Genomic DNA, 17,600 nt, shown 5'->3' on the forward strand with positions numbered 1-17,600 from the left:
GCCAGGCCCTGTCTCAGGTTTCTGCCCATTGAGGTGGTCTTGAATGCGGCCTTGACTGAATTTGTGAAATTTTCTTTCTTATGTGTAAATGTTTATCGCCAGATGCTCTGCAGAACTGGTCCCTAGGAGACTTATTGTGGTAATACCAGTGTGGGGAGTTCTATGTACTGACAGTACCAAGCGGTGGAGATGCCTACTGTGAGCCAGACCACTGCCCCGTGTATGCCTGAACATCCTGGTAACTTGTATTTTCCTTTTTGTTTCTCCATTTCACTTAATGATTTTCTATGTATTGTTGCAGACATCTCAACAGTGAGCATGCGCTGGACGATAGAAGTACAGCTCAATGTAGAGTACAAATGCAGGTTGTTCAGCAGTTAGAGCTACAGGTAAAACCCAATTTCCTTTTCCTATTACCTCAGTGTCCCTCAAACTCCAAACTTCACTAGCCCTCTGCAATGAGTCCCTGTCACTCGTTATCGAATGGAAGGTACAGAACTTGCTGTATTTGATTGATTGATGTTTCACTCTGTGGGAAAGTCCTGCCTCAGTTTACTGTTTGGGGTTCTGTGTGTTTGTGTGTCCGCAGCCACCTCTCACCCCTGTCAGCGCCCCATCTCTCTCTCTCTCTCTCTCTCCCTCTCCCTTCCTCTCTCTCCCTCTCTCCCTCTCCCTCTCCCTCTCCCTCTCCCTCTCCCTCTCCCTCTCCCTCTCCCTCTCCCTCTCTCTCCCTCTCTCTCCCTCTCTCTCCCTCTCTCTCCCTCTCCCTTCCTCTCTCTTCCTCTCTCTTCCTCTCCCTCCCTTCCTCCCTCCCTCCCTTTTCTCTTCTTTAACTCACTGGTTAAGTGCTGTTAGTTAAGTGCCTTAAGTTGCTAATATTATTAACCTGGAGTTGGGAGAGCATGGAAGGGGAGGGGGCTGGGAAGAAAGGCTGAGAGAGAACCGATGTGAATGAAGAGAGAGAGCAAGCGGCAGTGAGCGCACCTGCAGGCTGTGCTCAGGCCTCCCACAACAGAACGACCCAGAGTTCCCGGCACACGTTTACATGCACAAGGACACACACACACACACACACACACACACACACACATACACACACACACACAGGGGAAAGCTTTGTACTTGGAAATGCTTGGGTCATACTGAAGGTGCTTTATGACCAGAGAAAATGAACTTCTGCCAGTTGTCCTGTGGGTCCCAGCTATGAGGCTTGGAGGGGGCATTTTTAGCATGGGTTCCACTCCCTGACATGACTTGTTTGTGCATTGCAGTGTTTTAGCGGTAACTCCATTCTTGGTGTAATTGGTAGAAAATTCGTTTCTGAAAGTAAAAATTGGGTCAGAAATGGAGATTATTAAAATGTGCAATTGCAAAGGCCCAACCCCCCAAACTCCATTTGTGCAGCCGCGTTGCAGAGGCGTGAGCACCGGGCCGGCCGCCCGCCTGACTGGTGCGCGGAGGTGAGCCTCTCGGGGAATTAAACAATGCTGTGCACTATGTGGTCACGCCGTCAGAAAGGCTGTTTTGTATGCGAGGCAGCAATGCTGAGATATATGGAGAGCCCTAGGCTAAGTACAGAAGATAATTACATTTGGAATTTTACTGAGTTAAGTCATTTATAGCTTCAAACAGTTGCAGGGAAAAATCAGCCAAAACATACTTAAACTTTTTGTTGTGATTTTTCAGGATAGAAGGGATTTTTAAAAATTAGTTATCTTATTTGACAAATTAAACTTTTAAAAGTAAGATTGTCTCGAAAGTTATCTTCTTCAGCTAGTTAATATTTTTCTATTCAGGCAAATAATATGAACTTATAGAAAAGTAGGATATTTATACAGGCAAAAGGCACATCATAAAATCCCCAGATTTTTAGGTAAATCTTTGGAAACATCTTTAAATTTAGCAAGTTTTTGTGGAAGGTGAAAAGCACTGTATTTTTCTCACCCCAAAGTTCACTTTACATTGAAATGTAGTAAGCCCTTAAAAACTGGATTCAGCCTGAGGTTACATGTGTTGCTGGTAGTGTTTATAAAGTGATACAAGTTCCTGCTGTGTTTATTTAATTGATAAAATTAAATTCTCAATGATCAGCTAGAACAAATTATCTTCCAGAGTTGTTGTCATGGTTGCTCTGGTAGGCATTCTGGACTGCACATCCGAGTGTGGGACCCTTGTTCCTCACTCAGGAACCGGTTACCTATTTTATTTATCATTCTTTACTTTCCACGGAAATCAGGCAGGAGAAGAAAAGGAGCTACAACATCACTAAGTGCAGTTGCTTTAGGGTGGTTTGTTGTGGGTGTGTCCCAAACAGTGTGGCAGAGGCCCATGGCCTTCCAAACAGCACTTTTGCTTGAGAGTCTGCTGTGCTGAAAGAGGGCTGTCCCACCTGGAGGTGGATAGAGTGGTGAGTGTGGAAATAGTGCTGGTCCAAAGAGGGTTGATGACTACACACCATGGACCAAATCCCATGAGGAAAAAAAGCGTTTTACATTTTGAATCATTAGGGAAAGCAAAAAAAGACTAAACTACATGAAGTTCAAATGTCACTGTCCAGTATAAGGTTCTGTCGGAACACGGCCACACCCTTTGTTTGTGAGTTCTCTGTGGCTGCTCTTGGGCCATGGAAACCGGGTAATTGTGACCATGATGCCTTCGGCGGAACATGCCCACCTCTGGCTGGCCCTGGCAGAAGTGGCCACGTACTCCCTTGTCAAAAGGGGCAGCAAAAAAGTTTCATTACATTGTTAGCAACTTGTTCCTTTATTTTCCTGGTTACCTGAGTCCGCTCACCTCTCTCGCCTCTCCCTTCTTTGCCTTGGTGTATAAGATCCGTCTAATCACCACACAGGTCAGGCCTCCTCAGTAGCAGCTTCAATGAGAAGTGCCGCTGACCTTTATCTGTGATGGAAGCAGGCTGAGGGACATTTTCATTCATTCATCCATCCATCTGCTCCTGCACTTAGCCAGCATTCCCTGTGCCTGGAACAGCAGGAGCCTCCTGGGCCTGTGGGAGGACTGAGTGAGGAAGAGAGGACTTCCCTCCTGGTCTTACGGTAGAGGAAAATACACCGAGTGGAGAACTTCCCATTGGCTTGTCCATCCGTTGGGCAGTGCCAGCAAACACCAATCGGTTCTTGAGACACCAGGAACAATTTGAAAAGGGCGTTTGAGAGCTGCAGGGCCCAAACCCAAGCAGATTTTATCTGTTATCCGATCAAATGAGATACACCAGAAAACGTCAACAGCTTGTAGTACTGAATGAGCCCTGTCCCGAGACAGAGCTCGGAAGAGCCCTTCTGGAGTGAGACGGAGGGCCTGGGTTGCAGAGCTGGTCTTGGGGAGAGCTAGCGGTGGGCAGTCACACTCACAGCGGGCTCCTCAGCCTCTGTTCTGCGGAGCGCAGCTCCTCCACCTTTCCGCTGTCCCCTTTGCCCTTCCGTGCGCCCTTGTCTGGAGACATGCTTCCTAAGGAACGGGTTACCAGAGCCCGAGTAACCTCAGGGTAACCTCGGGGTGACCTCGGTGTTCTGGGGGTTCCGCAGCAGCCCAGGTCCCCATAGGTGGGGGTACGCCCTGGACAGAGCTGACCCAGAGCTTCTCTTTCCCTTCAAGGGGGCATTACCCAGTGCTGGACCTACTGAAACCTTCCAGGATCTCAAAGTATGTTACATAATTACCACTTAGTAACTTGAATTTGGATATCATTTGCACCACTGAGCCCTCATCCAGGTTGGGGCAATTGCCCCAAGGACGAGGCCGCTTACAGCGGGAGGAGAAGTCCGCCCGGCCCGACTGGCTGGCATTCTCACCTGGGAGAGGTCACACGTGCCCCCTAGAGACAAAGCCCGGAGCCCACAGCGGCCTGTGAACCAGGAGGTCACGGTTCAGCCTGTGAACCAGGGCACATGCCCGGGTTGCAGGTGTGATTTCCAGTGTGGGGCGGGCAGGAGGCAGATGATCAGTGATTCTCTCTCATCATTGTCTCTCTCCCTCCCCCTCTGAAATCAACAAAAGTATATTAAACAAACAAACAAAAACCTAGCTAAATTAGTCTTAGAGTAGAAATCGGCAAAGGTTCCTCCTGTGGGCTCAACAGATAGGTGCTGGGGAAGGGTCTCCTGGGGGAATGCGGGAGGGCAGTCCGCGGGGGCCACGTGTGACCACAGCTGGTGAAGGCCACGCGGGTGCATCCTGTAGACGAGTCCAGCCACAGGAGCCTCAACCACAGACACCGCACCGCGGACCCGGCACAGAGGCCTCCTGTTCTCACCTGTAGTCAGGCTTCCCAAAGGATCGGGCCATGTTTTAATCCCCGTGATTAGCCTTAGCGGGGGTGGGGAACGCCCAGCCCCCAGCTGTATCAGCCTGTGAAACCATTTGCTCTGGCCCTTCCCAGGCATTAGGGGTGAGTTCGTTACATGTTTGGCCAGTGTTAGGTGGATGGTTTTGTATGGCCGGCAAACGCTGTTACAATGTCCAGGTGGCCCCTGGCAGAAAAAGGTCTCCCCCAGCCCCTCCCCGCCTCGGGGCACAGGCTGCCACACGCCTGCATCACGGAAAGGTGGTGGCTTCTCTGGTGGGAGGGCAGGCCGCAGGGGGAGCGAGGTGATGGGCAGGCCTGCTGCGGCTGCCTAGCCCTGTGGCCAGAGAGGCATCGGGGTGTCACTGTTGGGAGTTGGCGGATCAGCGCGCGTGCTTCCTTAGCAGCGGGTGGCCGGACGGTTGGCAGTTCCGCTGCCATGTTCCCCTGTGCGCCCTGGCCCTTCCCCCTAAGCGGGAAGGGTCAGAAAGACATCGCGGTGGGTATTCGGAGCCCTTTGACTCCTTACTGCATCCGTGGTAGCAGAGACCTTTTGTCAGGGACTGACTGAGGCAGGGGAGCTGGCTGCCCCCGGGGGCCCGGCTGCACACGGAGCGGCTGTGTACGGTGCGGCCCTGCCCTGCGCACGCAGCACCGGCAGACCGGCACCAGGCCGTCCTCTGGGCCCAGGCCGTGGCTTTCTGAGGTCAGGGACACGCCTGTCAGCTGTTCTCTGGGGAGAGCTCTTCGGGGCGATGCGCGGGCACGGGGAGCTAGATCCGGAGAGGCGCCGGGCACGTTCACGTCGGTGTGAAGTGTGCAGCACCCACCCCCCACGCCGGGCAGAGGCGGACGGGCTGCACATCTGGGGGGAGAGGGCTTCCCACCAAATGCCACGCGTGTGCCGGGACTTGTGGGGAAGCCTCGGGCCTGCCTCCGTACCTGAGCACTGCCATCTACCAGGCTTGGGCCCAGGTTCCAGTTCATACCAGTCCGGTTGCCTGGGTCACTCAAGCGAATTAGGACTTCTCTCAACCGTGCCGCTGGGGGTGAGATATCATAAGAGGTATCTCAGTGGCCAGAACAGAATTCCTTTTGGAAAAAGAGGAAACCATTCAATTTAATAGACAGAAAGAAAAAAAAGTCCCTGACAGACGTACCACTCAGAAAGCTGACATTCATGATGTACATACCGTCCTGGTTTTATGCTGTTCTGTGACCACATGACCTTGCTCAGTTGTCAGCACATCTCGCTCGTGGATGAAGATGGTTTTAAAGCAAAGGGAAACAGAACAGGAGCCTGGCGTTCCATTCTGTCCACAGCTGGCGTGTGCCGGCTCCGGGCCCCTCAGCCACCAGCCTGAGTGGGAGCATGGAGAGCAGCATCGGGAGAGGAGCCAGTCCCGGGCCCACCTTCCTGCCCGACAGCGGGGGGGAGGGGGGGGGGGGTTGTGGGCTTTCATTCTTTGATAGTTTCATTCCACTTAGTCGCTATTTGTCAGGCCCCTATTGTCACAGCACTGGACTGGACTGAACTGGGGTGGTAGAAGTTTCATTTCCGCCTCCAGCCAGGCCGCTCCTCCTCCCTCCTCCGGCCTCTCTTCTGGCCGGTCCTCCGCCTGCGCCAGCCTGCCGGTGCCTCTGTCCCACCAGCCCCGGGACCTGGCCCGCAGCCCGCCTGGGCTCCGCCCGCCCGCCCGCCCCGCGTTCCTCGGGAGGGCCTTCCGAGCCGTGTGTCCCAGGTCCACCATAAAATCGGGAACAGAGGAGGACGGGGAGTCGCCCAGGGCCTGCCTCTGTGGCTCCTTCATCTCGTCTGTCCTCGGGAAGCCAGTGTGTTTAGACACCCCGAGTCCGTCCTTCATTTTAGAAGAATTTTTTCTCATCAGTGAGAACCACCAAATCGGGCTTAAGATGATTCATCCTCCTGACAGCGTGTAAAATGATTGTGTGCGATGAGCCCCAAACCACGGCCTCTTCTCTGCTGAGAGGGGCCTCTCCGGGTGTTTGTCTCGGAGGACAGGCTGGGGCCGCTGGCCACAGGCCCCTCCACACCCGAGGCCGTGTCCGCCGCACAGCACGCTGACGCTAACAGGAGAGGACGGCCTGTCTCAGCCGAGGGAAAGCACACCTGGGGTGAGGCCAGGGTCCAGGGAGAACAGGACAGAAACCCCTAAGATAAGGGCTTTGTCTTTCCCGTGCTTTGTTCCATTTTTTTTAAGCATCAAAATTCTCTTCCCATGAACCCAGATGCAGATTCCACTGAACCCATTATATGATCCAGATTTCAAATGCACACTCAGCCAGGAGAAGTTCACACAGACTTCACTGATTTAACTTTCCTTTAAAAAACAAAAAATATTTTGAACATCATGAAGCACTGGGCTCTGTGCTGGGCTTATGAGCAAGAGTTTCCCTACACCTTTAAGCAGCCCTGCCAAGTTCAGAGGCTATGGTTCCGGATTTACAGGGAGAACTAAACAGAGATTCCATGCTGTGCCCAGAGTGCACCTCCCCCCTCCCCACCTCCCTCCACCCCCAGCTTTCAGGCTGTGCAAGCAGCGACCAAACAGGATGTACAGGACTCGGCAGGTGCCAGCCTCGCTGACCCCAAGAAAGCTTCCGGACAGTTGTCCTCTTCGGATATCTCAGCGGACATTTTTTTAAATTTGCCAGCCAGATTTTTTAGTTGACCTTTGGACTGAACTTCTCATCCTCCTTTCCTTTGCCTTTCCTGGGACTCAGTATAAGGGAATGCTGGAATATGCTTGCTAATATTAAATGCTTGTATTCTCATAATAATTAAAGGATGCCATGAAAATTGATGGGATGGTGAGCTCATGCAACGATGGTATAAAAAGTAATAAAGAATCTGAAAGCTCTTTGAAGGACCAGTGAGTGTTATAAATGTAAGACTGTAGAGAGAGGGTGTGGTTTCAATAGGTATGAGTGTCTAGCCTTTTTGCCTAAACAAAAAGCAGATTCTGCCAGGTTTTTTTAACTGTTAAAATAATTTTTATTAGAGCTAGACTTGATAATAAAAATCCAAAGCTCATTTAAGAATATATCACATGCTAGTTTGCACTAATTAAGAACAAAACCCTGGATTTTTGTCTTTCTATCATTTATAGGTGGAATTGAGGTTGGTAGAGGCAAAATCAGGAACCTAGATAATTCTCAAAATGGATAATGAAGTCTAAACATTCTTGTGGAAAACTAAAATGTTCCCTGTGGCATGAGCTCCAGGGCTCTGGGTGTGGCTCTGTGTACAAGGCTAGGTGTGTGTTTTCGGTCTAACTAGTCAAGGTCAGCCTGGTAGATGTTTCCATGGAATATAGAGAGATCTACCAGGTGATTCCTTTATGTGCTGAGAATTTGGATTTCTTTCCTCTTTGGTCTTTGTAATTAATATGTCAACAGTGTTTACCCCCAAATTAAGTCACAGTTAATATTCATCGGACTGCATCATCATCATCACTCTCACCCTTTAATTTGTAGCATTCACTATGACACACTACTTGTTTTTCCTTCTGCCCATTATAATTTTAAAACAAAACATTTTTTTTTAATTAAGAATGTTTAACTTTTAACATCTAAAAATTTAGAATTACTCACATTAAAAACACACACAAAAAAACTGTAGAAAAATGCCATTGCCAACATTTTAATTGTTCTAACTGAGCCACTTGGAAAACTAAATTCCTTTAGCATTATGTTTTGTGTTGAGAGCATCTTTTTGTTTGGCTGTTCAATAACTTACTAAAGAACAGAAGATGAATAATATAAAGTGGCTCCTAATATGGTATCATTTTCATTTCCTGTTTGTTGGAAGATAAATGCTAGCTCTGTAGGGCTCTTCTCTCTCTCCCTCCGCCCCCCCACCCCCACCCCCCTCACCCCCTCCGCATTTAGTCCTCCCTGAACCACAAGGGAATAAGAAGAAAAAAAATCAAATGTTATACGGCCCAAGACTGAGCCAGCCAGCATCCAGTAGGATTCTTGGGGCCATTTTCTCTTGCTGGTATACCCTCTCCCTTCCTCTGCTTACCCATTCCTGAAGCACTTTCTCCCTTAGAAGTGCCCCTACCTAAAAATGTCTTACTTGATTGTTATTTTGGAATAACACATAGCCTTATAAGACATAATTGATTTAAGATTAGTTATGTGACATAGAAGAAATGAATCCTTCCTCAATTTTGTGTTTCTCCCTCCCTCTTTTCCTCTTCTTCTCCCTTCTCCCTCTCATCACTCTCTTACACATTTTCCCCAAATTCCACAGCTGTTCTATTAATAATGCCATCACCTTTTGAGGATACACTTCCCACTTATTTCACAGAGTTAATTATTACATGTCCCCTATCCTCAGCTGTCTTGAACTATCAAAAATACCATGTTAAAACAGTGCAAGGCACGCATAAAGCAAGTAACATCCAAAAATCAGTATTTTGAGTCCCTTCCACATACAGCAGATTAGAACCCCTGTGCCTCAGAAGGTAGTGCTCTGTAGGGTTAGGACGTTTCCGTATGTTAGATGAGAGACCAGCACAGGGTGGAGGTGCTTACTGAGTAAATGGGCACCTGTGACGCCGTGGCCCTCTGTCTGGCCTGCCAGTGAGGCTGCGGCCAGGCCTTCTCTGGGCCTCCCTGCCCGGGAAGGTGGAGCTCATTCGGCATCAATGCACTGTCTGTCTAGGAGTTTCCCCACAGCAGCACACGAGCTGATGGGTGTTAGCTACCTGGCTCATTTTCTTTCGGCTTCCTCCTGAGTAAGGTGGTTAATAGGCATGATTCACGCTTTTGTCTTCTCGTTGTCTGTGTCACATGCGACTCCTGGTGCCAGCCGGTCTGGAGCTTCCAGTTAAAGGCTAATGTATCTTGTGCTGGGAAACCCACACCGACACCTCAGTGCTTGAGTTTGGCACTGGTCATGTAGATTTCAAAATGATTAATCGGGGGAAAATATTTTGTCATGTGTGATGATGCCATAGTTCAGTTTGGAATGTGTATTGTTTTGGCTATAATGATATGTAATAGTAACAGTGCATTCAAATCTATACTTAAAGAAATAACAGAGCCTTTTCTCCCTGCCAGCTTGCAAAAGACAAAGAACGCCTGCAAGCCATGATGACCCACCTGCACGTGAAGTCCACGGAGCCCAAAGCCGCCCCGCAGCCCGTGAGTACTGAGCTGCACACGGGGAGCTGGCAGCCTTCTTGTTGGCATCCCCACCCCAACCCAAGGCAGAACACAGCCACCCGGCTGCAGTGATAGGGAAGGCCTGCAGTGAGCCGGCTGCAGTGATAGGGAAGGCCTGCAGTGGGCCGGCTGCGGTGATAGGGAAGGCCTGCAGTGAGCCGGCTGCGGTGATAGGGAAGGCCTGCAGTGAGCCGGCTGCGGTGATAGGGAAGGCCTGCAGTGAGCCGGCTGCGGTGATAGGGAAGGCCTGCAGTGGGCCGGCTGCAGTGATAGGGAAGGCCTGCAGTGGGCCGGCTGCAGTAGGAAGGCCTGCAGTGAGCCGGCTGCAGTGATAGGGAAGGCCTGCAGTGGGCCGGCTGCGGTGATAGGGAAGGCCTGCAGTGGGCCGGCTGCGGTGATAGGGAAGGCCTGCAGTGGGCCGGCTGCGGTGATAGGGAAGGCCTGCAGTGGGCCGGCTGCGGTGATAGGGAAGGCCTGCAGTGGGCCGGCTGCAGTAGGAAGGCCTGCAGTGAGCCGGCTGCAGTGATAGGGAAGGCCTGCAGTGAGCCGGCTGCAGTGATAGGGAAGGCCTGCAGTGAGCCGGCTGCGGTGATAGGGAAGGCCTGCAGTGGGCCGGCTGCGGTGATAGGGAAGGCCTGCAGTGAGCCGGCTGCAGTAGGAAGGCCCGCAGTGGGCCGGCTGCGGTGATAGGGAAGGCCTGCAGTGAGCCGGCTGCAGTAGGAAGGCCCGCAGTGGGCCGGCTGCGGTGATAGGGAAGGCCTGCAGTGAGCTGGCTGCAGTGATAGGGAAGGCCTGCAGTGAGCCGGCTGCAGTGATAGGGAAGGCCCGCAGTGAGCCGGCTGCAGTGATAGGGAAGGCCTGCAGTGAGCCGGCTGCAGTGATAGGGAAGGCCCACAGTGAGCCGGCTGCAGTAGGAAGGCCCGCAGTGGGCCGGCTGCGGTGATAGGGAACGCCTGCAGTGAGCCGGCTGCTTCTGTAACCTGTCTGAGGAGGTGCCTAGGGAGACACAGGGTGCACCGGCCCAGTGCTGCTCCTGAGGCCCGAGCAGCCAGCCCCTTTTGGGACAGATGGTGGGTGCTACACTAAGCTGCTAAAATAGACGATGCAAACTCACTGGGAGAGAAAAGAAAGACTCTGAAAGGCGAAGCAGGGAGAAGACAGACCACGGAGGCAGAGCGAGGCCTCGCAGCCTCGGGAAGCTGAGCGCGGTGAGTGTGAGTGTGACGGAGGTGAAACTGTGGGGCCTCCAGGTGACGTGGGCTCTTTCCCAGTCAGAAGACCAAGCTCGGCTCTGAATCATGTCAGCTCTAGGCGTCCCGCTTCTTGCCTCTTCCTTTCACTTGACCTCGGGAAGTGCCATCCAACAGAAAGATGGTCTCCCCAGCTCCTGGCTTGGGCCTGGTTCCTTACGCTAAATTGATCTCTTCAATAGTTGTAATTCTCATATACTTGTATTTCTAAAAATCTCCTAGTACCTTCAACTGATTATCAAAATAGAGTTGCTTTGCTCCTTGATTTTTAAGATTTGTAAAATTTAAAGGTACACTGCCTTTATTTGATTTTGTACGGAGTCACTGTGTGAAAATTAATTGAGCGTTGACAATCTATAGTTAGTACCAGCAATTTTAATCAACATGCAATGATGCAGCATAATGACAAAGTATTGGTTTATCTGTTTGGACTGATTTTTTTCTATAAATAAAGCAAACACACACCCATATATGTATGATTTATGGTGATAGAAATAAAACGGAGTCAGACTATTAACCAGCAAATATGGTAGCCTGCCAGGACGCAGTTGGCAGACAAAATTAATGTCTGAAACAGAACACATTACTGAGATATAGGACATAAAAATCATTAAACACTTTGCACATCCATTTTTACTTGGAAGGAGCCCTTAGTTCCCATGTATTTGCAGTAAATGGCTATGGGACTGAGCGTGCAGGCCACCAAAAAGAAAGGGGGGCGGGGAGACAGATTATTCAGTGTGTGGTGGAATCAGTAGTCACCTGTGCTATGCTTGCTATTTCTGTCAATCCCCTTTTACATTTTTTTATTTTTTATTATTTTTTTATTTCAGAGAGGAAAGGAGAGGGAAAGAGAGAAACATCAATGATGAGAATCATTGATCTGCTGCCTCCTACACACCCCCCTACTGGGTGGGGAGCCTGTATCCCAGGCGTATGCCCTGACTGAGAGTCAAACTGGGACCTCCTGGCTCATAGGTTCACCACCACAGGGGCGGCCCCGTCCCTCCTTTTAATCAGGACCCTGGGAAGGACAGGAGCTGGCTGAGCAGTGCTGAGACCCCCCCATGCCTGCTTCTCCAGGGGCCGGCCGCTTCTCAGGGCCATGGCCACCTTCCACCTGCGAGTGTTCCTGTGGTTTCGTTTGGAGGGAAGTGGTTCCTCCCAGGCTGAAAGGTGTGTGTCTGTAACCCTAGCAACAAGGGGGCAGTGATATATCTTCTACTTACAGACAAGGGTGCAGTAATGTTTGGATTTCGGAAATGGACTCGTTCTGGATCGTGAGGCTTCTGGGGGCGGAGGAAGGGTCAAACTGGAGAAGGCACGGCCAGAGCCCAGACGCCAGGGAGGCCCCAGAAGGCCGGGACTCCCCGCGAGGACAGTGGGGAGCAGCCAGCAGACAGGGAAGAGCAGTCCTGGGAGAAGGCACAGGAAGTTCGCCTCGATTAGTGTTAAAAAATGTGTTACATTCTAGAAAATTATAACTCTGAAGCAGACCTCCTACTAAATTTATTTTTAACTGCTCTATTGAAAATTCTCTACCACTAGTCAACATTATCTCTTAGTGCTCAGCACAGTATTTCTTTATTAAAAGAAATAGGCACGAATATTTTTGACTGAAAAATTAATAGCTTTTGAATTCATACACAGCAGGTTTTCTTTTGCAAAGAAGTCCAATATCGCCGCGCAGCACTTCCATACCATTTATTTAGAGCCCAAGTCAAACCTTTGACAGCTCGAGCAGCGCGACACGCCGGCATAAAGAGCTCCAAGATGTAAACCAACAATAGGCGTCTGTGTGAGGCTTGCCATTGTCAAACACACAGATTGTTTGGATTAGTTTATGTAAATGTACTGTTGTATTACCCTTTGAAAAATAAAAAGATCACATTTGTGTATGAAAAGTGGTTCCCTTCACAGGCAGCATTATAAATTCCTTATCCTTTAACTTACATGTAAGAAGTAGAAATTGGTGCCTGACTAGCAGATACTGTGTGACACTGTCGCTGGAGTGAACCTGCTTCTTTTCATTTATTGGAAAATAGAAAATTTCATTACAGATACCATCTTATAAATTGGGAATTATTAAATATGTATAGGTGAGGCATTGGGAAATTAATTAGAAAAGATAGACGTGTCATGTTTTGCATAAGTTTTTACTTCCGTGGCCCAAAAAGAAAAGGCACACACAGCAAGCCCTTGACTTTTCCCACTTTGGTGACAGAGCTGAGTGATGATGGAGTCTAACGTGCAGACAGTCCCTGTTGCTGGCCATTCATTTATTTCACCTTAAATAGTAGAAAACACAGTGTATGTTCCATTGCATATTCTTCCTGAATCTTTGATTTGAAATAAGCAATCGCCAGGTTTCAAATCTAATCATAGATGGGGACTTAGACATTATAGCCTTGCCAGTGTGGTTATGAATTTTCTCTCCATTTCTGTTTAAAAGGGACTTGGTGTTTATTTTTAAATTCTTAGTGACTGAGTGGTAGAAGGCTTTGCCGTAGGCGCTGCTTCTCACTGCGCCGTTTGGTGGTGAGTCTTCCAACCAGTCCCCCTTCCACCCCCTCAGGGGAGCTGCTGGAGCTTCTCGGATTGAGTACAGCAGCTCCTAGACGGTGTGGCCTGGCTGGGAGTGGGGCACGGCCTGTGTGCAGGAGGGGAGGAGGAGCAGTGGGGAGCTCAGGAGTAGCCCTGCCTGGAGCAGACTTTAGCTCTGAAAGAAGAGGCCCAGCCTTCAGCCTGCAGCCAGGCTGTGTGCGGACAGCAGCACACGCAGGCCATGCTCTGCACCTCCTCACGGGTCCCTCCCGCTCCTGCTCCTGCTCCGAGAGGCTCTCCGGGGCCGGTCAGGGACTCCAGCACTCCAGCCCCGGCACCAAGGCGGAACCAGGGCCTGGCAGGGCTGGGGAGGAAGGCAGGGCTGGGAACAGAACCTCTGCTGCCACCCCATCCCAGCCTCCCCAGCCTGGGGGTCCTTCAGCCTCAGGAAGCCTTCTCTGAAGCAACACGCGGGATTCCTGTAGGGAAACTCCATGCAAGACTGGGCCCCGCTCAAGCCAGTACGCCCAACAGCGGAAAACACGAGTTCTGGGGGCCTGGAAGGCCCCCCCCTTCTGACCCCTGACCTCCTCCCCCAGCCCCTCCCCCAGCAGCAAGGTCCCTTGTGTTTATGTGTTTGGTTTCAGCTTTGTCTTTTGTTCTCAGAGTCTGTTCTCATGTGAGACAAGAGCATAAACAAAAATACCGACAAGGCCTTATGGGAGCTCGACAAGTCTGTCTCTGTCCGGCTCTGCTTCAGCAGCTTGTTCGTTTTTTTTCTTTGTTTTTAATACGAATGACTCACCATCTTTAAAAGAGAGACGAGGTTACTGTTTTAAAAAGTAAAGATGGGTTTTCTGCGAAGGGCTGAGCAGACTGAGGTAGCCAGACCGCTCCCGCCGCGCTGGGATTCCAGGCCGCCCGCAGCCACGCCGGAGCGCAGGACTAAAACGCAGCCTGCAGCGCTAAGTGACAGAGGAATTTAACTTCTGGCCAGAGTTTCAAAGAGATTATCTTTGCCCAAATCGTCACATGATGGAAACTTGCCATGTAGAAAATACCAGCGTTACTAACTTCTCTAAACATAGCAACTTCTTTTAAATAGAAAGTGAACACAATAAGAAAAATAGGAAAAGAAGCCCTCCCAGGCCAGCTCCTTCCGCCCGCGCCCGGAGAGCGCCCTTTGAAGCGGGCCTGCCGTCAGAAACGCGGTGCAGAGCTTTCGTCCCGGTGAGGGGCATGTTAAGATTTATAGTTTACGGTTCAGGGTGATAGCAGACCCGGGCCGTGCCGCTGCGCGGTCGGTGCCGCCTGCGCTTCACTGTCCTGGGGCGCAGGCCTCCCCGCAGGTGGGGTGCAGCTCCTGGAGCCCTGCCTGGCCCTGCCGCCCGTGGCCGGCCCTCCCTGGCCCCTCCCAGACAAGCCTGTGAGATCGGACGTGGAAAGTTAAGCGCTGGGCTGCGGTTGACAAGGCTGATGCTTCGTTAACTTGTTGGTTCGGCTCAGAGGCTCTGGGAGGCGCAGCCTGCGTCTGCGCCCTCAGCGTCCGCGCCCTCCCCTTGCGGGCTGCAGTCGTGTCTAATTTGGAATCTTGGCTCCTTCGGCAAATTAGCAATTAGAACAATTTTGTGGGAATATGTATATGTGTCATTAGTTTTCCTGCAAATTAATAGTGAGGGCAGAGGTCAGGCAGACATTTTCCACTTGACTGCAGCCCCTCTGTAGAGACTTGGCACTGGCGTTGGAATGGCCACAGCTGCTCTCCGCCACCCTCTTCCTCCAGGAACTGTGTTTTAATTAGTTTACCTCATAGCCATCACTACAAATACGACTGCCTCCCCTCCTTGAAATAGAATGACTGTTTCACAAAGTATTCCAGGCCGTCCCGCAGCACTGCACATGATGGCAGGTCGCTCGATGCGGCATTTAATCATTAGATCACCTCCATCCGCGTCTCCTAATTAGAGTCCTTACAATACATTTTTATCTGGTAATTAGCCGAGATTGGCCGCTTCCTCTGTGGCTTGTTAGAGACAGCCCAGCGGTGGGTGTGGATCCCGTGTCATTTGTCACGCCTGGGCCGCCCGCGCTGCCCTCCTCTGGTGGAGTGGCTGTGCACCTGCTCCTGCTCAGCGCTCCCGAGCTCCGCTCCCTCCCCTCGTGGGGAGCTGTTCCCGCAGTCTTCCTGGGAGAAACGGCCCTGTGTGAAGCCTGTGCCAGAGCTGCGAGTCACTGCTGTCCACATTTGGGGGCCTTGCTCCGTGTGCTCTGTCTGTTACCCGGATGTGAGCCCCCGAAATGCTCGCCTCCCGGAATGTCTACGTGAGCCTGGGTTTGGACAATTAGACTAGAACCCAGTGGACTTGGAGATCTTTTCCAAAAACTGGGAAGGAGCACGCATATTTTTTAAGGATGTTGTATTTACATTACAACTCTGTCACAGCTTAAGAGAGGCTGTGTTTGGGGTGTGGACAGAAGCCGGGAGCAGCGCCCGGGCCTGTGGGGCCTGCCTGCCTCCGGAGCTGCCTTGGAGCCTGCAGCTCCCTCTGTCCGCTCCGCTCCCGGAGCCTGGCTGCCCGCAGTGTGGCTGCCTGCCTTCAGAAGCGGGTGCCGGGGCCCTGCGCCCTCCCAGAGCCTCCCTCAGAGAAACTGGTTGTGTCTTCGTGTTCAGTCACAGGTGCCTGTGGACGGCCCGGCTGTGAATTTGGGCGTTACCTAACCTCTCCCGAGCCTCGGTTTGCTTACCGTGCAGCATGAGCAATAACAGCTCAGGAATTAGCGATGGTGAAAAAATGAAGTGAGACCAACACGGGGCAGGTGGTGCCACCTGCTTCTTACACGGGCGCCGGTGACTCGCGGTGCTGGCCGTGCCCAGTGTGCCGGCCTGTTGCTGAGAGCTTCGCCGCCCTGCGCTCATCCCCTCGGGTGGGGCTGATGCCTCCGGTTTGTGCCCCTGGCCATGATGAAGGTCCGCTGTGGGAAGGCGTCACCCCACCTCCCTCCGCTCCCTCCCAGGGCTGCTGCCTCGAGCTGCCAGCGCTGTTTGCAGATGTGTGCCAGGAAGCCGGTGTCCGGCACTGAGCGCCCGCACCGCCCGCGTGCCCGGCCCGCGTGCCCGGCGGCCTCCGCAGCCTGCTCCTCCGGCCGGGGTCGCTGTGCGGTGGCTCCCGTTGGCTGAGCCGGAACTGGAGGAAAGGGGGTGAAAAAGAAGCACAGCTACAAGCTTGCAGCCCGCATTCCGTCCCCAGCACCACGTTCACACGTTTCCGTTAATACTTTCCCAAGGCTACTTGTTCTTTCTTTTCTTCAGATATACTTTCCTTTTTATGGAATTACTCTAAACGTGTTAGACAGAAGTTTCTCATGGCCTTTTCCATTGCTAGAGTATGAGCAAGGTTGAGTCGTCTCAGTAGTTGACACTCTTTTAATAAGTTCCTTGGCTATGACCTCAGAGGAGTCGCATCTTGAGTGCCTTCCACAAACAACGCCGTGCATAGGACTCGGGGACGGTGAGCAGGCCTGCTGTGTGTGTGACTGGAGATAATGGTTTCCTACTCTGCTGAAGTTTCTTGGATGTGGGCCAACTGTATGTGTCTGAGCTAGCAGTTCTGTGTAAACTGTAATAAATATGTTGAGAATGATCAAGTTCTTCAGCACAGCCAGTTTTAATATTTCTGTAACAGTAATTTTTGGAAAAGGGGGTTAAGCCTGTTTGTCTGGTGTTAATAAGAGAAGTGCTTCAGGGTGAAAGTGACACTGATCGAGACAAAGAAAGAAAGTAAAGTACTGTTACTTGAGCGCCTGCGGATTGCTTTACCAACAGACTTCCCTAATCCATAAAAGGGCCAGGAGTGAGCACTCGCACCAAAGCAGTACTGTTGCTTTTCCTCTGTATTGCTTCAAACAAGTAGTACTCATTTTCTCACGTGACAAAGTAGATCACTCCAGTCCTCTATTAGTGAACATGGGAAACCTGAAGGGGGAAAATCAGGAAGTTACCGTTCCCTGTCTCTCAGAGGCCCTGTTCTTACTGAGAGGAGGCCGTCGGTGCCGGCAGTGCCTGGCTGTGCCCGTGTGCCCATCTTCGTCCCGAAGCGTGGCAGCTGGGAGCCCGGGTTATGCCTGGCTATTTATAGTTAAGTTGATTAAAATGGAAGTATTTTATTAAAAAGTCAGTAGAGGCAGCTCCTCAAGGTGCCGCACTGCAGGCAGTCCTGGTGGGGAGCTCAGGGCACCCCAGCCAGCTGCTGGGTGAACGTGGATTCTGTGGGTCCCCTCACGCTTCAGGGACCTGAACCCCGGAGAGA

At 51.4% G+C, this 17,600-nt stretch overlaps 1 protein-coding gene across 6 annotated transcripts in view; it reads left to right on the forward strand.

Moving 5' to 3' along the window:
- The window catches only part of FOXP1 (forkhead box P1), a 206,536-nt gene that overhangs the window by 169,640 nt on the left and 19,296 nt on the right, over positions 1–17,600 (forward strand). For all 6 annotated transcript variants that reach the window (XM_084902065.1, XM_084902067.1, XM_084902066.1 and 3 more), the window contains 2 exons: positions 302–389; positions 9,395–9,478. In XM_084902065.1, coding sequence (XP_084758191.1) covers positions 302–389; positions 9,395–9,478 — 172 coding nt within the window. The remainder of the gene's footprint in view (positions 1–301; positions 390–9,394; positions 9,479–17,600) is intronic.

The sequence above is a fragment of the Pipistrellus hanaki genome (assembly GCF_964339955.1).
Source record: "Pipistrellus hanaki genome assembly, chromosome: 13".
NCBI lineage: Eukaryota > Metazoa > Chordata > Mammalia > Chiroptera > Vespertilionidae > Pipistrellus > Pipistrellus hanaki.